At 48.3% G+C, this 21159-nt stretch overlaps 1 protein-coding gene across 1 annotated transcript in view; it reads right to left on the bottom strand.

Moving 5' to 3' along the window:
- CD109 (CD109 molecule) overlaps nucleotides 1-21159 on the bottom strand; it is a 559535-nt gene that overhangs the window by 11398 nt on the left and 526978 nt on the right. Inside the window, exons 30-31 of the mRNA XM_063916820.1 lie at nucleotides 19267-19332; nucleotides 11219-11358 (exon numbers count right to left, since the gene is read on the bottom strand). Of these exons, the coding sequence (XP_063772890.1) occupies nucleotides 11219-11358; nucleotides 19267-19332 (206 nt within the window). The remainder of the gene's footprint in view (nucleotides 1-11218; nucleotides 11359-19266; nucleotides 19333-21159) is intronic.

The following is a 21159-nucleotide window of genomic DNA, read 5'->3' as shown; positions in this document are numbered from 1 at the left end:
TTTAGAATAACAGCATGCAAGCATGCATCTTTGTGATTTCTCCTACGCTTAAAAATGGGGATATTTATTCTGGACACTACTTTTAGAAATATTTTTCTGCCATGAATCTGTGAATACTTTTGACATTTTGTCAGTACTATATTAAACACATGAACACATTAAATTAGTGCAATGCTATACTAATAAGGCAACCTTCCCCCAACTGTTACCTTAAAATGAGAAAGGGCATTGTACAGCAGCTGCTGGGGCTTAAACACTCCCATAGCTCGCATATTGGCCCTCATTCCGAGTTGTTTGCTCGCTAGCTGCTTTTAGCAGCATTGCACATGCTAGGCCGCCGCCCTCTGGGAGTGTATCTTAGCTTAGCAGAATAGCGAACGAAAGATTAGCAGAACTGCTACTAAATATTTCCCTGTAGTTTCTGAGTAGCTCCAGACCCACTCCTAGACTGCGATCACCTCAGTCCGATTAGTTCCTGGTTTGACGTCACAAACACGCCCTGCGTTTGGCCAGCCACTCCCCCATTTCTCCAGCCACTCCTGCGTTTTTACCTGGCACGCCTGCGTTTTTTAGCATACTCCCTGAAAAAGGCCAGTTTCCGCCCAGAAACACCCACTTCCTGTCAATCACACTACGATCACTCGAGCGAAGAAAAACGCCGTTCGAGCTTGTGTAAATCTACAAAGTTTTGTGTGAAATTTCTTAGCGCATGTGCGTTGCATACCATGCGCATTTGTGCAGTTTTTTAACTTGATTGCTGCACTGCGAAAATCGGCAGCGGGCGAGCAACTCGGAATGACCACCATTGACATCCAGAATATCGGCACGATTGGTTAGAATGTTCACATCATCACAATGTCGACTTTATGAACATATTAGAGTAAAGATGCGGTTGGGGTTAGGCTGCGGCAGTGGTGCAAGTAGAGAAAATGTATTATAGGTACTGTGTGCCAAAAAATGGGTATGTCCAAATGCTGCATGAGGCATGGTCAATGAAAATGGGGGCGTGATACACATATGACCCCAATAGTGCCAGATACACAAATGCCCCATGGTGCCAGATGCACAAATGCCCCCAGTAGTGTCATATATGCCCCCACAGTGCCAGATACACATTGCCCCAGAGTGCCAGATACACATTACCCCACAGTGCCAGATACACATTACCCCACAGTACCAGATACACATGTGCCCCCACAGTGCCAGATATGCCCCCACTGCGCCAGATACACATATGCCCCCACAGTGCCAGATATTCCCCCACAGTGCCAGATATGCCCAAATAGTGCCAGATATGACCCCACTTTGCCAGATACTGATGTCCCCACAGTGCTAGATATGTCCCCACACTGCCAGATACACATATGCCCCAAGAGTGCCAGATATGCCCTTTTACTGACAGATATGCCCCCACAGTGCCAGATATGCCCCCAGTGCCAGATATGCCCCCACAGTGCCAGATACACATGCCCCCACAGTGCCAGATACACATATGCCCCCAGAGTGCCAGATATGCCCCTTCAGTGCCAGATATTCCCCCACTTTGCCAGATACACATGCCCCCAGTGCCAGATATGCCCCCACTTTGCCAGATACACATGCCCCCAGAGTGCCAGATATGCCCCCAGAGTGCAAGATATACCCCCAGAGTGCAAGATATACCCCCAGAGTGCAAGATATGCCCCCAGAGTGCAAGATATGCCCCAGCAGTGCAACTCACCGTTGCTGCTCCTACCTGGGGCTGGCACTGTCTTCTGCTGCTGCTGGGGAGAGGACAGCACAGCACATGCCCCTCTTGCCCTCAGTCCGGTCTCCGAGTCCTCCTGCGGTATCCTGTATATTAGATCTGGTGCTGGTCCGCGAGCCCCGTCAGTGGTGGCTCCTGATTGGCTGCCGGTCTGCGAGCTCTGATTGGCTCATGAACCGGCGTTTCACTGCATGCCGCCATCGCTGGACTCTTTCTTAGAAATACATCCATGTATTCGGATAAGTGCGACGTCAGTGAGTCTATTCCTGCCACGATGGGCCTACCCAGAGGATTCGTCAGTGACTTATACACTTTCGGAAGAAAGTAAAAAATGGGGGTGACGAAGTTGGTATTCAAGAGGTACTGATATTCTTCCTTAGTTAGTGTCTCACTGCGGAGACCTCTCAGGAGGATACCTCTAAGTTCCTCTACAAATATATCCTTTGGGTCCGCTGGTAGTAGTGTATATGAGGACCTGTCTCCCAGTAGTCTTTCGGCCTCTGTGACATATGTCACACGGTCCATAATCACCCCCCCCCTTATCAGCAGGTTTTGAAATGATATCCTTATTATCCTGTAATAGTTTTATTGCTTGAATCTCTCTATTAGTCAAGTTCTTTTCCTTAGCATCGCACAGATCTTTTTCACCAGGTCGTAGAAGATGCCAATTTGTGTCCTTTGGATTCCAGTGGGTAAAGCTTAGATGCTGGTTTTAGGCCTGACTTAGACTGTTCGTAATTCTGTAGCACAGCATCTTCCTTTCTAAGAAAATTATGTTTGAGGGTAAGCTTCCTAACGAATTTATTTAGATCCACGTAGACATCAAACGTATTCATCCCGTTTGTGGGTGCGAAGGATAGGCCTTTGTTCAATAGAGAGGTTTCATGTTCGGTCAACTTGTGGCTTGATAAGTTAAAAATGCCTTTGGGTAGTACGGACTGTTCTACTGCAGATTCCTTCTTTTGTAGTGACTCTTTCCTATAAGTTACTTATTTCTAATGTAAAAAGTGGTTCCTGGAAAAAATGTTTTTGAAAGCGCATAAGGCCCCCTCGGACTTCCAGCCAGCTGGAAACAACAGCGCGGCATCTCAGCGTCGCGGCGTAAGTACGGTATGCAGCATGGCATCAAGTATTGCAGCATGGAGTATGTACAGGTATGCAGCATGGTGTCTCAGCAGAGCAGCGTAAATACTGGTATGCAGCTCTGCGCTTATCAACCAATTTGTTTAATGACCTAGTTGTAGGAACGGAACTCGGTCATTAAGTGAGAAGCATCTGAATTGGAGAAGCAGAAGCCAGTGATAGAGCTGCTACTCCAAATACATTCCAGAAAATTATTGCTAAATGCACACCGATAAATAAATATTACTGTGTCCATGACCTCAGCTGTACCAACTACACAAAAGATGGAACTGCTTGGGGCTTAGTTGAGTCTATAATTTGGAACAACATTCTTCAAACAAATATACAAATATAGGAAAATTAATTTTCTGTGACACCCTATTATAAATGTATTAGTTACCCAGACCCAGGTTTAGAGCACCAATTAAGTCAATTAGGAATTTAAAAGCATTCGTAAATGACATTATTTGTTCTAAGCATCACCTGAAGCCTGCCACACATGGGGCAATACTGCCTCTTACTGTAGGAAAGGATCAATTTCCAAAGTGGTCATGTACAGATTGTACAGTATATACAGTAGGTGGCCAGATTGGATGAGATAAAGCTAACACTTGAGCTACAGTAAGTGTTGAGAACATTCTCAGAATACTGTTACTCCAGTCAGAACATGACCATAAATGCAGACCAATAATAAGATTTTAAACCCACCGGTAAATCTATTTCTCCTAGTCCGTAGAGGATGCTGGGGACTCCGTAAGGACCATGGGGTATAGACGGGCTCCGCAGGAGATAGGGCACCTAAAAAGAACTTTGACTATGGGTGTGCACTGGCTCCTCCCTCTATGCCCCTCCTCCAGACCTCAGTTAGAGACCTGTGCCCAGAGGAGATGGACAATACAAGGCAGGATTTAGCAATCCAAGGGCAAGATTCATACCAGCCCACACCAATCATACCATGTAACCTGGAACATACATAACCAGTTAACAGTATGAACAAAAACAACAGTAACGGTCCAAGACCGATGTCAACTGTAACATAACCCTTATGTAAGCAACAACTATATACAAGTCTTGCAGAGTTTCCGCACTGGGACGGGCGCCCAGCATCCTCTATGGACTAGGAGAAATAGATTTACTGGTAGGTTTAAAATCTTATTTTCTCTTACGTCCTAGAGGATGCTGGGGACTCTGTAAGGACCATGGGGTTTATACCAAAGCATCCAATCGGGCGGGAGAGTGCGTATGACTCTGCAGCACCGACTGAGCAAATGCTAGGTCCTCATCAGCCAGGGTATCAAACTTGTAGAATTTAGCAAAAGTGTTTGACCCCGACCAAGTCGCCGCTCGGCAAAGTTGTAAAGCCGAGACGCCTCGGGCAGCCGCCCAAGAAGATCCCACCTTCCTAGTGGAATGGGCCTTAACCGAATTTGGTACCGGCAATCCAGCCATAGAGTGAGCCTGCTGAATCGTATTACAGATCCAGCGAGCAATAGTCTGCTTTGAAGCAGGAGCGCCAATCTTATTGGCCGCATACAGGACAAACAGAGCCTCTGTTTTCCTAATTCTAGCTGTCCTGGCTACATAAATCTTTACGGCCCTGACTACATCCAGGGATCTGGAATCCTCCAGGTCACCGGTAGCCACAGGCACCACAATAGGTTGATTCATATGGAACGACGAAACCACTTTAGGCAAAAATTGCGGACGTGTCCTCAATTCAGCTCGATCCACATGAAAAATCAAGTAGGGGCTCTTGTGGAGAGAGCCGCCAATTCTGACACTCGCCTTGCTGATGCTAAAGCCAACAACATGACCACCTTCCAGGTAAGAAATTTCAACTCAACCTTGTTAAGCGGTTCAAACCAGTGTGATTTTAGGAACTGCAACACCACGTTCAGGTCCCATGGTGCCACTGGAGGCACAAAAGGGGGCTGGATGTGCAGCACTCCCTTTACAAACGTCTGGACTTCTGGAAGAAAAGCCAATTCCTTCTGAAAGAAAATCGAGAGGGCCGAAATCTATACCTTAACCGAGCCTAATTTCAGGCCCATATCCACTCCTGTCTGTAGGAAGTGGAGAAGACGACCCAGATGAAAATCTTCCGTAGGTGCATTCTTGGTCTCACACCAAGACACATACTTTCGCCAGATACGGTGATAATGTTTTATCGTCGCCTCCTTCCTAGCCTTTATTAAAGTAGGGATGACCTCTTCCGGAATCCCCTTTTTTGCTAGGATTCGGCGTTCAACCGCCATGCCGTCAAACGTAACCGCAGTAAGTCTTGAAATACACAGGGCCCCTGCTGCAACAGGTCTTCCCTCAGAGGAAGAGGCCAGGGGTCTCCTGTGAGCATCTCTTGTAGATCCGAGTACCAGGCCCTTCGAGGCCAGTCTAGGACAACGAGTATCGTCTGTACTCTTCTTCGTCTTATGATCCTCAACACTTACGTGATGAGAGGAAAAGGAGGAAACACGTAGACTGATTCGAACACCCACGGTGTTACCAGTGCGTCTACTGCTACTGCCTGAGGGTCCCGAGACCTGGCGCAATACCTCCGAAGTTTTTGTTGAGGCGTGACGCCATCATGTCTATTTGAGGAGTTCCCCAAAGACGTGTTACGTCTGCAAAGACTTCTTGATGAAGTCCCTACTCTCCTGGATGGAGATCGTGTCTGCTGAGGAAGTCTGCTTCCCAGTTGTCCACTCCCGGAATGAAGACAGCCGACAGAGCGCTTACATGATTTTCCGCCCAGCGAAGTATCCTTGTGGCTTCCGCCATCACGACTCTGCTTCTTATCCCGCCTTGGCGGTTCACATGAGCCACTGCTGCGACATTGTCTGATTGAATCAGAACCGGTAAGTTTCGAAGAAAACTCTCCGCTTGTCGAAGGCCGTTGTAAATGGCCCTGAGTTCCAACACATTGATGTGTAGACAGGACTCCTGGTCTGACCAAAGACCCTGAAAAGTCTTTCCCTGTGTGACCGCTCCCCATCCTCGGAGGCTCGCATCTGTGGTAACCAGGATCCAGTCCTGAATCCCGAACCGGCGACCCTCCAGCAGGTGAACACTTTGCAACCACCACAGAAGGGACACTCTGGTTCCTGGGGACAGAGTTATTTTCCGATGTAAGTGCAGATGGGACCCGGACCACTTGTCCAGAAGGTCCCATTGAAAAGTCCTTGCATGGAACCTTCCGAAGGGAATGGCCTCGTAGGCCGCCACCATTTTCCCCAGAACTCGAGTGCATTGGTGAACTGACACCCTTTTCGGTTTTAGCAGGTCTCTCTCTGACCATGTTCTGGATGTCTTGGGCTTTCTCTATTTGGAGAAAGACCTTCATTTGTTCCGTATCCAGTATCATACCTAGGAACGGTAGTCGAGTTGTCGGAATCAACTGTGACTTCGGTAGATTTAGAATCCAACCGTGTTGCTGGAGCACTCTCAGAGAGAGCGCCACACTGCTCAGCAATTTCTCCCTTGATCTCGCTTTTATCAGGAGATCGTCCAAGTATGGGATAATTGTGACTCCATGCTTGCGCAGGACCACCATCATTTCCGCCATTATCTTGGTGAAAATCCTCGGGGCCGTGGAAAGTCCAAACAGCAACGTCTGAAATTGGTAATGACAATCCTGTACAGCGAATCTCAGGTATTCCTGATGGGGGGCATATATGGGGACATGAAGGTACGCATCCTTTATGTCCAGAGACACCATAAACTCCCCCTCCTCCATGTTGGCTATTATTGCTCTGATTCCATTTTGAATTTGAATCTTTTTATGTACAGGTTTAGGGATTTCAGATTTAAAATCCGTCTGACCGTACCGTCCGGTTTCGGGACCACAAATAGGGTTGAATAGTAACCTCTTCCCTGCTGGTGCAGGGGAACCTTGATTATCACTTGCTGTATACACAGCGTTTGAATTGCAGCTAACACTACATCCAGTGGCGTAACTACTGCCCCCGCAGTCCTCGCGGTGGCTTGGGGGCGAGGGGCTGCGGGGGCGCCACCGACTTAGAACAGATTGACATGCGGACGAGCGTCCGCATGTCAATCTGCGGTCTCCTCTCCCTCCCTGCTGTGTTGGAGGGACACGGAACGCACATCGCGCGTCTCTCCTGTGTCCCTCCCTGGCTCTCCCCCGGCCGGTCTAAGGAAGTGCCGTTCGTGAGCTCTGATTGGCTCACGTACCGGCACTTCTTTTATTAGACCAGCCGGGGGGAGAGCCAGGAGGGACGCAGGAGAGACGCGCGATGCGCTCCGTGTCCCTCCAACACGGGGGGAAGCAGGGAGCAGGCACTTGGGGCATATACCTGGCACTGGGGGCATATACCTGGCACTGTGGGGGGAAGATCTGGCACTTGGGGCATATACCTGGCACTGTGGGGGCAGATCTGGCACTGGAGGCATATACCTGGCACTGTGGGGGCAGATCTGGCACTGGGGGCATATACCTGGCACTGTGGGGGCAGATCTGGCACTGGGGGCATATACCTGGCACTGTGGGGGGAAGATCTGGCACTGGAGGCATATACCTGGCACTGTGGGGGAATATCTGGCACTGGGGGCATATACCTGGCACTGTGAGGGAATATTTGGCACTGGGGGGAGCAGGCACTGAGGGGGCATATGTGGCACTGTGGGGGAATATTTGGCACTGGGGGGAGCAGGCACTGAGGGGGCATATGTGGCACTGGGGGGGGGGGTATATGTGGCACTGGGGGAATGTACCTGGCACTGTGGGGGAATATCTGGCACTAGGGGCATATACCTGGCACTGTGGGGGAATATCTGGCACTGGGGGCATATGTGGCACTAGGAGCATGGCCCTAGCAACAAGCACTACCCCCTAGCAACGAGCATGACACCCAGTGCATGAAACCCCTGGCAACGAGCATGACACCCTGAGCATGAAAACTCCTGGCACCGTGCATGGAACCAAGAGCATGAAACCCCTGGCAACGAGCAGGTAATTTAAAAGTAATTAGAAGCCTTACTGTAGAACTTAATGTGTAATGGGCATTACGGTGTGTGTCATAATGTATCAGGCATTACGGTGTGTTGTATACTATATCACGGGCATTGTGGTATGTGGTATAATGTCTCAGGATCATTGTGGTGTGTGTCATACTGTGTCACAGACATTGTATGTGCTATAATGTATCAGGGGCATTGCAGTGTGTAGCATAATGTATAACGGGCATTGCGATTCCTGTCATAATGTGTCACAGGCATTACGGTGTGTTGCATAATGTGTCTGGGGCATTACAGTGTGTGCATATTGTGTCATGTGCATTATTGTGTGTGGAATAATGTCTAAGGGCCATTGCAGTATGTGGAATAATGTATACTGGGCATTACTATAAGGAGGAAAAATGACAAATAATGTAAGGGGCATGAATCAGGATTATTTTTCTTTCCTGTGGTGGCCAACGTCTGGGCGTGCAGGTTGCAAAACTGGGGTATAAGGTAGTCTTTTCCTGCAATGCCACGCCCTCCACACAAAGCCACGCCCATTTTGACAAAGCCACACCCCCTTTTTACCGGCGCGCGCGCCTGCGGCGCGCGCTTTTTTCTACCTTTGCTAGTGCCAATTACGGGGGGTGGCGCCGAAGGATTTTTTGGCTTGGGGGAGAAAAATTTCTAGTTACGCCACTGACTAGTGACTACATCCCTTTCCGATGTGGAAGCTGGTAGGGCCGATTTGAAAAATCGGCTCGGGGGCACATCCTCGAATTACAATTTGTAACCCTGGGAAACTATTTCCAACACCCAGGGATTCAGGTCCGAACTGACCCAGGCCTGACTGAAAAGTCGAAGACGTGCCCCCACCGGTGCGGACTCCCTCAGGGGAGTCCAAGCGTCATGCTGTGGTTTTTGGAGCAGCCGGGGAGGACTTTTGTTCCTGGGCACCTGCCGAAACAGGTGCTCTATTGCCTCTGTCCTTACCTCTGGCGAGGAAAGAGGATCCCCGACCTCTTTTGGACTTGTGCGACCGAAAGGACTGCATCTGATAGGGTGTTGCTTTCTTTTGCTGTTGGGGAATATATGGTAAAAAATTTGATTTACCTGCTGTAGCTGTGGAAACCAGGTCCGTCAGCTCATCCCCAAACAATACATCACCCTTATAGGGTAGTACTTCCATATGTTTTTTGGAATCCGCATCACCCGTCCATTGGCGAGTCCATAAGGATCTTCTCGCTGAGATAGACATGGCATTGGCCCTAGAAGCTAGCAATCCAATGTCCCTTTGAGCATCCCTCATAAATAAGACTGCGTCTTTTATATGGGCTAGAGTTAGAAATATAGTATCCTTATCCATAGTATCAAATTGATCTGTCAGCTCATCTGTCCAAGCTGCAATTGCGCTACACACCCATGCCGACGCAATTGTCGGTCTTAACACAGCACCCGTATGAGAATAAATACCCTTTAAGGTAGTTTCTTGCCTGCGATCTGCAGGGTCCTTAAGGGCCGCTGTGTCAGGAGACGGTAGCGCCACTTTCTTGGACAAGCGCGTCAGGGCCTTGTCCACAGTGGGGGGTGATTCCCAAATCTCCCTGTCCTGCTTAGGGAAAGGGTATGCCATAAAAATTCTTTTGGGTATCTGCGGTCTCTTATCCGGAGTCTCCCAAGCTTTTCCAAAGAACTCATTTAATTCATGAGATGTGGGAAAATTAATAATCTGTTTCTTTTCCTTAAACATGTGTACCCTTGTGTCGGGGACCGAGGGTTCATCCACAATATGCAACACATCCCTTATGCCACAATCATACACTGAATGGTTTTAGTCACCCTAGGGTGCAATTTTACTTCGTCATAGTCGACACTGGAATCAGAATCCGTGTCGGTAGTAGTGTCTTGTGTTAAGGGACGTTTTTGAGACCCCGACGGCCCCTGTGAGTAGGTCTAATCTGAGGATTGACCGCCTGATGTCCCCCCTAAACCAGCCTTATCCAGCCTTTTATGTAAAGATGCCACACTTGCATGCAACGTATGCCACATGTCCATCCAATCTGGAGTCGGCACAACCGACGGGGACACACCACTCATTTGCTCCACCTCCTCCTTAGAGAAGCCTTCCGCCTCAGACATGTCGACACACACGTACCGACACCCCACACACACAGGGATTAACCTATAAGGGGACAAAACCCCAACCAGGTCCTAAGGAGAGACAGAGAAAGAGTATGCCAGCACACACCAGCGCTGAACAACACTGGAAGAAAATATATATATCCAGATAGCGCTTTTTTATATATATTATGTCAATTCCCACTCACTGCGTCGCCAAAGTGCCCCCCTCCTCTTTTTTCCAGCCTGTGTTCAGCAGGGGAGAGACCAGGGAGCCAGCGTTTTCTTTCTCATGCAGCTTCTGTGGAGAAAATGGCGCTGGTTAGTGCTGAGGATCAAGCCCCGCCCACCCGACGGCGGGCTTCGGTCCCAGTGATTTTTCAATAAAATGGCGGGGATCAGCAATTTACTGCCTCCGCAGTCTAATGCCACTGTATTTGTGCCAAAATGTGAGGTTTATTGCTGCCCAGGGTGCCCCCCCTGCACCCTGCACCCTTCAGTGCTACTCTGTGTGTGTGACTGGGAGCAATGGCGCGCAGCTTACCGCTGCGCGCCTTACCTCATGAAGATCTGATGTCTTCTGCCGCCTAAGATGTCTTCTGTCTTTTCTATCCGCTTCTACCTTCGGCATCTGTGAGAAGGACGGCGGCGCGGCTCCGGGACGAACCCCAGGTGAGACCTGTGTTCCGACTCCCTCTGGAGCTAATGGTGTCCAGTAGCCTTAGAAGCAGTGCCCAACTTGACAAGCCAGCTCTGCTTCTCTCTCCTCGGTCCCACGATGCAGGGAGCCTGTTACCAACAGGACTCCCTGAAAATAAAAAACCTAACAAAATTATTTTTCCACAGAAAACTCTGGAGAGCTCTCTGCAGTGCACCCATTCTCCTCTAGGCACAAGATCTAACTGAGATCTGGAGGAGGGGCATATAGGGAGGAGCCAGTGCACACCCATAGTCAAAGTTCTTTTTAGGTGCCCTATCTCCTGCGGAGCCTGTCTATACCCCATGGTCCTTACGGAGTCCCCAGCATCCTCTAGGACGTAAGAGAAAATGGTGATTTGTGGTCCTCTTCAATTAGCAATTACAATCCAATCAAATTCTATCAGTTATAATTGTCCATCTAAACCTGTTTTGGGCCACATACTCTGATATTGCACTGTGATATTGCAGCATGTGGCCAGCATAACAATTGCCAGTCTGTGAAATTATAAATGTATAAAAATGACAGCATAATGAACAATTAATGAATATACGTTACTACTGAAAATCTTTACATACCTTGTGCACACATTTAAAGTAACAGCGTTAATATTTTTCTTATCATGCACAGTAACTCCTAAATCAAAAAACTCTTTACTTGCAGTAGATCTACGTGTTCTGTGGTAAACAGAATTTCTCACATTATAGATGACGTGAAGCTAGAGGGGAATAGAAAGTTATGAATTAAACGTACAGTACGGTGTTACAAACAATATAAGATATTTAATCTTTTCATATGTAGATTTATTTAAAATGCCCAGTGCAATTTACAGCTTGGTTTTCTTTCCCATCTACAAGATTTAGAAGTTTGGGTTCTTAATGGTTCTCTCTCATTTATGGGTACTTAAAGGATGGACCAAGACCTAAAACATGTCCCATCATGTAATTTAGGGCAGGCCCTAATGGCCTTCTCTCCTAAATAATACATTTTTCCTATGTGGACAGTGGCTTGCAAAACCCAGTAAAAAGTCAACAGGTTTCTCTTTATTACAAATGACACTTAAGCAGGGTACACACTAGAGCGATGTCGGCAAGATATGCTCTTTTGTAACGACACATTGCCTACATTGCTCCATGTATATGGAGGATTGTGCACTCCCGTGGTTGCTAGCGATGGACACTTGGTTGGATGTGCTGCACGTCCAACCAAGCGTTGTCGCTAGCATCCTGTAGTATACTAATGAAGGAACATGTGTGTTCCGTCCTTCATTAGCATCGCCCCAGTGTGTGCACACGATCTGGGCTGACGGGGATTTGTTCCAATATCGGAACGAATCCCTTCGCTTTAGTGTGTACCCCGCTTTAGTCAGATTGTTCCAGTCAATGATTTACTTGTGAACCAGTAGGCCATTAGTAATAATAATACAAAATAAATAGTGAAAACTGCTGCTTGCATAAGTATTTAACTCCTGTCCTGTGGAAGTTCCAAATTTACACTGCAAAGTTCCGATGATCAGCAATCTGATATATTGGTCACGACGAATGATTCAATTGATATTCTACAATTATTTTTTTTAAGCCTGTTGGATAAGTTTTAAATAGATGATTTTAGCCTAATTCAATCATAAATACAAATGACAATTTCTGAGCGTTTTTTTTCCAAATATAATCCCTGTGCAGTTAAAGTCGCAACCCAGTGCCTCTGGTACACGGAGAGTGGCTTTACTCTGTGTCTGCAATTCAAGTAACATACTGTACAAAATGTAAAGAAATAGATGGTATACTGCTGCTGGAGCATTTCAGTCACACTGGGCATCTTGCTCCGTACGGTGTATCGAGGGTAGGTGTATAAGGACACATCTGTATTGCCCTAACATTTGGCTTTCAGTTAGCCTCTACTTGTGACTCCTAAACAAAAGGTTTTCATGAATAAAATACCCCGTAATTCAAATAACATTGGTCATGTGTGAGAATGAAGGAAAACTGTGAAAATGAAGACAAAAGAGCATTATAGAAAATTAAAGATAAAATAGGATTTTGGTACTTACCGGTAAATCCTTTTCTCCTAGTCCGTAGAGGCTGCTGTGGACTCCAAAAGGACCATGGGGTATAGACGGAATCCGCAGGAGCTTGGGCACACTGAAAAGACTTAAAACTGGGTGTGAACTGGCTCCCCCCTCTATGCCCCTCCTCCAGACCTCAGTTATAGGAACTGTGCCCAGGAGAGACGGACATTTAGAGGAAAGCATTTTTGTGTAAACTAAGGGCTACAAACATACCAGCCCACACCACAACCATACCGTACAACCGGAGTAACAGTAAACTAGATAAGAGTATGAATAAACAACAGCAACAAGCTGAAACCAGAAATACACAACCCGTGTATAAACTAAGTGAACCAACAATAGAACACTGCAAGAGCAGTCCACACTGGGATGGGCGCCCAGCATTCTCTACGGACTAGAAGAAAAGGATTTACCGGTAAGTATCAAAATCCTTTTTTCTCTTACGTCCTAGAGGATGCTGGGGACTCCAAAAGGACCATGGGGTTTATACAAAAGCCCTTTTAGTCACACACCAGGAAACATACTTCTTCCAAATACGGTGATAATGTTTCGCCATAACCTCCTTCCTAGCCTTGAGGAGAGTAGGAATGACCTCCCCGGGAATACCCTTATGAGCTAAGATCTGGCACTCAACTTCCATGCCGTCAAACGCAGCCGCGGTAAGTCTGGAAACACGCATGGACCCTGCAACAACAGGTCCTCTCTTAGAGGAAGCAGCCAAGGATCTTCCACAAGTAATTCCTGAAGATCCGGATACCAGGCCCTTCTTGGCCAATCTGGAACGACGAGAATCGCCTGAACCCTTGCTCGACGAATGATCCCCAGAACCTTTGGAATGAGAGGAAGTGGAGGGAACACATACACCGACTTGAACACCCACGGAGACACCAGGGCGTCCACCGCACTGGCTTGGGGGTCCCTTGACCTGGAACAATACCTCGGGAGCTTCTTGTTGAGACGAGACGCCATCATGTCGATCAACGGAATTCCCCAACGCTTTGTCACCTCCGCAAAAACCTCTTGGTGAAGAGCCCACTCTCCCGGATGGAGATCGTGTATGCTGAGGAAATCCGCTTCCCAGTTGTCCACTCCCGGAAGGAAAACTGCTGCCAGAGCGCTCACGTGTTGTTCCGCCCAGCGAAGGATTCTTGTGGCCTCCGCCATGGCCGCTCTGGTCCTTGTGCCGCCTTGACGGTTGATATGTGCCACCGCTGTGATGTTGTCTGACTGTACCAGGACAGATCGACCCTGAAGAAGGCTTCTCGCCTGTAGCAGGCCATTGTAAATGGCTTTTAACTCGAGAACATTTATGTGGAGACCCGCTTCCTGGAGCGACCATCTCCCCTGGAAGTTCCTGCCTTGGGTGACACCCCAGCCCCGGAGACTTGCATCTGTTGTCAGAAGTACCCAGTCCAGGATACCGAACCGGCGTCCCTCTAGGAGGTGAGACCCTTGTAGCCACCACAGGAGAGAAATTCTGGCTCTGGGAGCTAGACTTATCTTCCGGTGCATGTGCAGGTGAGACCCGGACCATTTGCTCAGCAAGTCCCACTGAAACATCCGGGCATTAAACCTGCCAAACGGAATGGCTTCGTACGCCGCAACCATCTTCCCCAGAACCCGCGTACATTGATGGATGGACACAGTCTTCGGCCTCAGAAGTTCCCTGACCATCGACTGCAGTTCTAGCCGGGTGGTCGGAATCAACTGAGATTTTGGCAAATTTAGCACCCAACCGTGCTGTCGCAGCACCGACAGCACCAAATCTACACTCCTTAGAAACCTTTCCTTGGACCTCGCCTTTATCAGGAGATTGTCCAAGTACGGGATAATTGTAACCCCTTGCTTGCGATGGAGAACTATAATTTCTGCCATGACCTTGGTGAAAACCCTCGGGGCCGTGGAAAGGCCAAACGGCAACGTCTGAAATTGGTAATGAGAATCCTGTATCGCAAACCTGAGGAAGGCCTGATGCGAAGGAAATATTGGGACGTGTAAGTAGGCATCCTTTAGGTCAACGGACGTCATACAATGCCCCCCTTCTAGGCTGGAAATTACCGCTCGAAGAGATTCCATCTTGAACTTGAAACCTTTCAGGTATGGATTGAGGGATTTTAGATTCAGAATCAGTCTGACCGGACTGTCCGGTTTCGGCACAACAAACAGGCTCGAGTAGAACCCCTCCCCCTGTTGTGATGGGGGAACGGGAACAATGACCCTCTGTTGACACAATTTTTGTATTGGTGCCAGCACCAGCTCCCTGTCCGGAAGAGACGCTGGTAAGGGCGAAATGAAAAACCGGTGAGGGGGCACCTCCCGAAAATCCAGTTTGTATCCCTGAGATACAATCTCTAGGACCCAAGGATCGAGGCCTGATTGAATCCAGACCCGACTGAAGACTCGGAGACGGCCCCCCACCGGTCCGGACTCCCCCAGGGAAGCCCCAGCGTCATGCGGTGGACTTGGTAGAGGCAGGGGAGGACTTTTGTTCCTGGGTGCCCGACACGCCGGCGACTTCCTACCCCTTCCTTACCTTTAGAAGCGAGGAAGGATGAACCTTTTCCACGCCTATACTTATTGGGACGAAAGGACTGCATCTGCTGATGTGGTGCCTTTTTGTGTTGTGTGGGAACATAGGGAAGAAAAAAGGACTTACCCGCCGTCGCGGTAGAGACCAGGTCCGCCAAGCCATCCCCAAACAAGACATTACCTTTGAAGGGTAAAGCTTCCATAGCTCTCTTGGAGTCGGCATCCGCATTCCATTGATGGATCCACAACACCCTCCTTGCCGATATTGACATGGCATTGGCTCTTGATCCCAAGAGACAAACATCCCTCGCCGCATCCTTCAGGTAATCTGCAGCGTCCTTGATATAACCAAGAGTCAAAAGAACATTATCTTTATCAAGGGTATCCATATCATTAGCTAAATTCTCAGCCCATTTAGCAAAAGCACTACTCACCCACACAGACGCCACTGCAGGTCTGAGCAATGCACCCGTATTAGCGAAAATGGACTTCAGAGACGTCTCCAGCTTGCGATCCGCCGGATCCTTGAGAGCTGCCGTGTCAGGAGACCGAAGCGCCACCTTCTTAGACAAACGAGATAGAGCTTTGTCATTATTTGGAGACGACTCCCATTTTTCCCTGTCATCAGAGGGGAAATGATACGCCATGTAAATCCTCTTGGGAATCTGCCACCTCTTATCCGGCGACTCCCAAGCCTTTTCACATTGAGTATTCATTTCATGAGAGGGGGGAAACTTCACCTCCGGTTTTTTCCCTTTGAACAAACAAATCCTTGTTTCCTGCACCGCAGGTTCATCAGAAATGTGTAAAACATCTTTTATAGCCACAATCATGTACTGAATACTCTTCACTAAATGTGGATGCAAAGCAGCCTCAGAAAAATCGACCTCAGAATCAGAGTCCGTGTCGGTATCAGTATCTACTACTTGAGTAAACGGCCGCTTTTGCGAACCCGATGGGGTCTGCACCTGAGACAAAGCCTCCTCTATGGACTTTTTCTACACCTGCGTCTGTGACTCAGACTTATCCAACCTCTTTGATAAAGAAGCAACATTCGTATTGATTGTACTTAGAAATGTGAGTAAATCAGGTGTCGGCTGCGCCGACAGGCCTAAATCCAGACCCACAACCGCTCCCCCAACAACCTCCTCCGATGAATCACATTCAGCCTCAGACATGCCGACACGTTTAATCGACACACCGACACACACTCAGAATGTCTCAGCTAGGGGACAGGCCCACACTGAAGCCCAGATAGAGGACACAGGGGGAGTATGCCAGCTCACACCCCAGCGCCCATATATCCCTATAAGGGATATATATGCCCAGCGCTGCTTTAAATAAATTAACCACTGCACCACACTGCGCCCCCCCCCCCCCCCCCCCCTTCAGATATCTCCCCGTTACTTGCGGGGAGTCATGGAGGTCCCTGGCCAGCGTCTCCTTCAGCCGCGTGGAGGAGAAAAGATGGCGCTGTGAGCCGCGCGGCTAAGCTCCGCCCCTTCCCGGCGGGCTTCAGCGCGCCAGATTTGAAAAAGTTAAAATGCCGGCGGGGGTCTGAGAAACGGTGCAGAGGCACCGAAAAGGCTTCTGCCGGCTCCCAGACCCCAGTAACCTGCTGCCCAGGGCGCCCCCCCCCCCCCCAGCGCCCTGCACCCTGTGAGTGCCGTCAGTGATCGTGTGTGGGAGCATGGAGCGCAGCGTTACCGCTGCGCTGTACCTGGTTACCGAAGTCTTCTGCCGTCCTGAAGTCTTCTGATCTTCTCATACTCACCCGACTTCTTTCTTCTGGCTTCTGTGAGGGGGGTGACGGTGTGGCTCCGGGAACGAGCAGCTAGGCGCACCAAGTGATCGAACCCTCTGGAGCTATTGGTGTCCAGTAGCCGAGAAGCAGAGCCCTTAAACTAAGAAGAAGTAGGTCTGCTTCTCTCCCCTCACTCCCACGCTGCAGGGAGCCTGTAGCCAGCAGGTCTCCCTGAAAATAAAAAAACCTAACAAAAGTATTTTCCAGAGAAACTCAGGAGAGCTCCCCCAGTGAGTGTCCAGTCAGTCCTGGGCATAAAGTATAACTGAGGTCTGGAGGAGGGGCATAGAGGGAGGAGCTAGTTCACACCCAGTTTTAAGTCTTTTCAGTGTGCCCAAGCTCCTGCGGATCCCGTCTATACCCCATGGTCCTTTTGGGGTCCCCAGCATCCTCTAGGACGTAAGAGAAAGTTATAGACATGTGCAATATAGGAAAATGCTCCAATATGATTTCAGCAAAGTAATATCCATAAGTGAAAAAATAGAAGCTGCATCATACTACTTGGGCATTGCCTAAACCAGGCCATCCCTCAAATCTCAGCATCAGGGCAAGGAAACCTGTGAGGGAAGGAGCTACAGAGTTCTGTGCCTGAGACTGCAGTGATGGTGCACCAGTCAGTCATATCAAGAGCTCCGCATACACCTGGCCTGTATGGGAAGGTGGCTAGAAAGAAGCCATTACTAAAGAAAAAAACAATCCAAAACACATCTGGAGTTTGATAGAGAACATCAGAGTAACCCAATTAAAATGTGAAATAAGGTTCTGTGGTCAAATGAGACAAAAATGGTTTACGACGCTAATTCAAAACACTGTGTGGCGTAACTCTAACACAGCCTATTCCTCAGCAATGACCATTCCAACAGTGATGTATGGGAGTGGAAAGATGTTGTTGGTATGCCTTTCTTCAGTGGTACTGGAAATCTTGTTAAAATTGAAGGAGCAATGAATGGTGCAAAATACAGGTAGATACTACATGGCAACCTACTTCAGCTAGAAAGCAAAAGTTTGGAGGAAAGCTTTCAGTACAGCAATGATCCCAAGCACAAGGCCAAGCAACACTGGCATGGTTGAACAACTAAAAGGTGAATGTTTTCCAATGGCCAAGTCAAAGTCCAGGTCACAATCCAATTGAGAATCTGTGGCCCTATTTAAAAATTGCAGTCTACAATTGTCATCCAACCAACCTGACCAACCTGAGCAATTCTGACAGAAAGAATGGGTAAATATTACTCCCAAATAGTATGCAAACCTGGTAGAATCTTACCCCAACAGACTCAAAGCTGTTACTGCAGCAAAAGGTGACTCTACTAAGTACTAGTCTGCAGAGGCTAAATACTTATGCAAGCAACAGGTTTCATTTTTTCTGTATTAAATCTGCAGATGAATAATGAATTATGAGTTTAAAAATGATCTTTAATAGGCTACTAGTTTACAATAAAATATACTGTCTGGGGACTTCTGGTTTCCGCTGCAATGTGAGTGGCTGCAAGTCCAGTGAGCTCTTCTACAACCCCGGCATTTCATCACACTTAACCTGCATTGACAGATTTATGCTGCTTCGAATACTAGCGACACTGCAGAAGGCCATCCAGGAGAAGAAAATGTGCTGATCCCAACATGGTTGCTGTGGCTGCTAATCAGGTAGATCAGACCTCTGCCTCACACAACCTTGTTTCCCCACCACATCATTATGTCATTATGGCTATTAGGGAAACCATGATCTCCCTGATGCAGGACCAAGCAGATAAATCTGCCCAGGTTTTGCAAGTTATCATAGTATAAACGCAGTAGTTAACACAGCATGCCTTATCCACTGAGCAAACTGTGGGGGAAATGTTTCAGTATGTACCGGACCATAAATGCCATACCTCTAAGCCGCAAAAGACTCAGTACCAAACATTTAAGAGGGCTGGTATGCTTTAACTAAAATGTACTTTTTAAGGGCATTTATTAAAGTGGGGAGGCTGACAAACAGTCTGGCTGGGTGATGGAATGATTTCCATAGGATGAGCTCTAATAAAATCTTGGAGGGGAGCATGAGAGGAAGCGACAAGGCTGGAGGAAAGTTGCTGTTCAGAGGAGAAGCAGATATGGCAGGAGGGTGTGTGGATGGAGAGGAGTATGGAGCTGTGGGGAGCGATTTCAGGCTTTGTAGGTTGAAGAACTTAGCATTAAATGCTATTTTTAACAATTAAAAAAAAAAGGTTATTAACTTGAGAAAAATGTACCTGTAATATGGCAAATCCAGCTCCCTCTGCATTAACTGTAACACTGATATCTTCACCAGCAGTAATCTGGAATTAAAAAATCAGTTTTAAAAATAGTGACTATAATAAAAGTGATTTGTCAAATAACATAAGCACTAGAATACAGTATAAAAACAGATGCTGAGCACTTTCTGAATATTGATAAACAATGATAACAACCAGTTCCCCCCGCACCTGACAAAGGGGCTAATTCAGACCTGATCGCTAGGCTGCGTTTTCGTACAGCAGGCGATCAGGTCTAAACTGCGCATGCGTATGCACTGCAATGTGCAGGCGCGTCACACGGGTACAAAGCTGATCGCCGCTCAGCGATGGATTTGTGCGAAGGATCCATTTGCACGGGCGTACGCAAGTAGATTGACAGGAAGAAGGCGTTTGTGTGTGTCAACTGACCGTTTTCTGGGAGTGTTTGAAAAAAACGCAGATGTGTCCAACCGTTTTTAGGGAGGGTTCCTGACGTCACTTCTGGTCCTGGACAGGATGAAGTGTTCGCAGCGGCTGAGTAAGTCCTGGGCTACTCAGAGACTGCACAAAATCTGTACAGCTCTGCTACACATGCGTTCGCACACTTGCAAAGCGAAAATACACTCCTCTATGGGCGGCAACTATGCGAACGCAGGACTGAAAAAAACCCTAGCGAGCGAACAGGTCTGAATTAGGCCCACAGTAATAACCCGTGTAAAACCCTTAATTTTTACCAGATATTTCAACCTGGCCCTTTCACATCGCACCTCCACCCGGGTTATTTGTGTGATGTGATAGGGGTATAAGCTTTCCGTCAGAGGCGGAACTACCGCCAGTGCAACCAGTGCGTTGCACTGGGGCCCGCCTCTGTCAAGGGGCCCAAAGCATGTAATGAGTCAAACTGACTCATTACATGCCGCTGTGTGCTGCGGGCAACCGCTGCCCGCAGCGCACAGCCGCCCAGAGAGGAGAGGAGCGCACTGCAGCGGTACGGGGGAGAAGGAGGGAGGTTGAGGAGGGAGCCGCAGCAGCGCTTTGTTACTGGTTGAGGCGCTGCTGCCCCTCTGCTTCACTATAGGCTGTCTTCCGAGAACAGCCTATAGTGAAGCAGAGGGGCAGCAGCGCCTCCACCAATAACACAGCGCTGCTGCGGCTCCCTCCTCCACCTCCCTTCTCCTCCTTCTCTCCTGCCCGGGAATCGTCATAAGCTGCACCGAGGAGCCTGAGCCAGCGGAGAGGGTAAGTATAATTCTTTCTTTCTTTCTGTCTTTCTTGGGACTGTCTGCCGCAATGTGTAAAAAGGGGGAATCTGTCTGCCGCAATGTATAAAAAGGGGGAATCTGCTTGCCGCAATGTGTAAAAATGTGGAATCTGCCTGCCGCAATGTGTAAAAATGGGGAATCTGCCTGCCGCAATGTGTAAAAAGGGGGAATCTGCCTGCCGCAATGTGTAAAAATGGGGAATCTGCTTGCCGCAATGTGTAAAAAGGGGGAATCTTCTTGCCGCAATGTGTAAAAAGGGGGAATCTGCCTGCCGCAATGTGTAAAAAGGGGGAATCTGCCTGCCGCAATGTGTAAAAAGGGGGAATCTGCCTGCCACAATGTGTAAAAAGGGGGACGCTGTCTGCCGTAATGTGTAACAAGGGCACGCTGTCTGCCGTAATGTGTAAAAAGGGGACGCTGTCTGCCGTTATGTGTAAAAAGGGCAAGCTGTCTGCCGCTATGTTTAACAAGGGCACGCTGTCTGCCGTTATGTGTAAAAAGTGTACGCTGTCTGCCGCTATGTGTAACAAGGGCACGCTGTCTGCCGTCATGTGTAAAAAGGGGACGCTGTCTGCCGTTATGTGTAAAAAGGGGACGCTGTCTGCCGTTATGTGTAAAAAGTGCACGC

Source organism: Pseudophryne corroboree, chromosome 4 (genome assembly GCF_028390025.1).
Source record: "Pseudophryne corroboree isolate aPseCor3 chromosome 4, aPseCor3.hap2, whole genome shotgun sequence".
Lineage (NCBI taxonomy): Eukaryota > Metazoa > Chordata > Amphibia > Anura > Myobatrachidae > Pseudophryne > Pseudophryne corroboree.
Note: the sequence above shows the minus strand (reverse complement) of the source record. Positions and strands in the feature narration are given on the sequence as shown.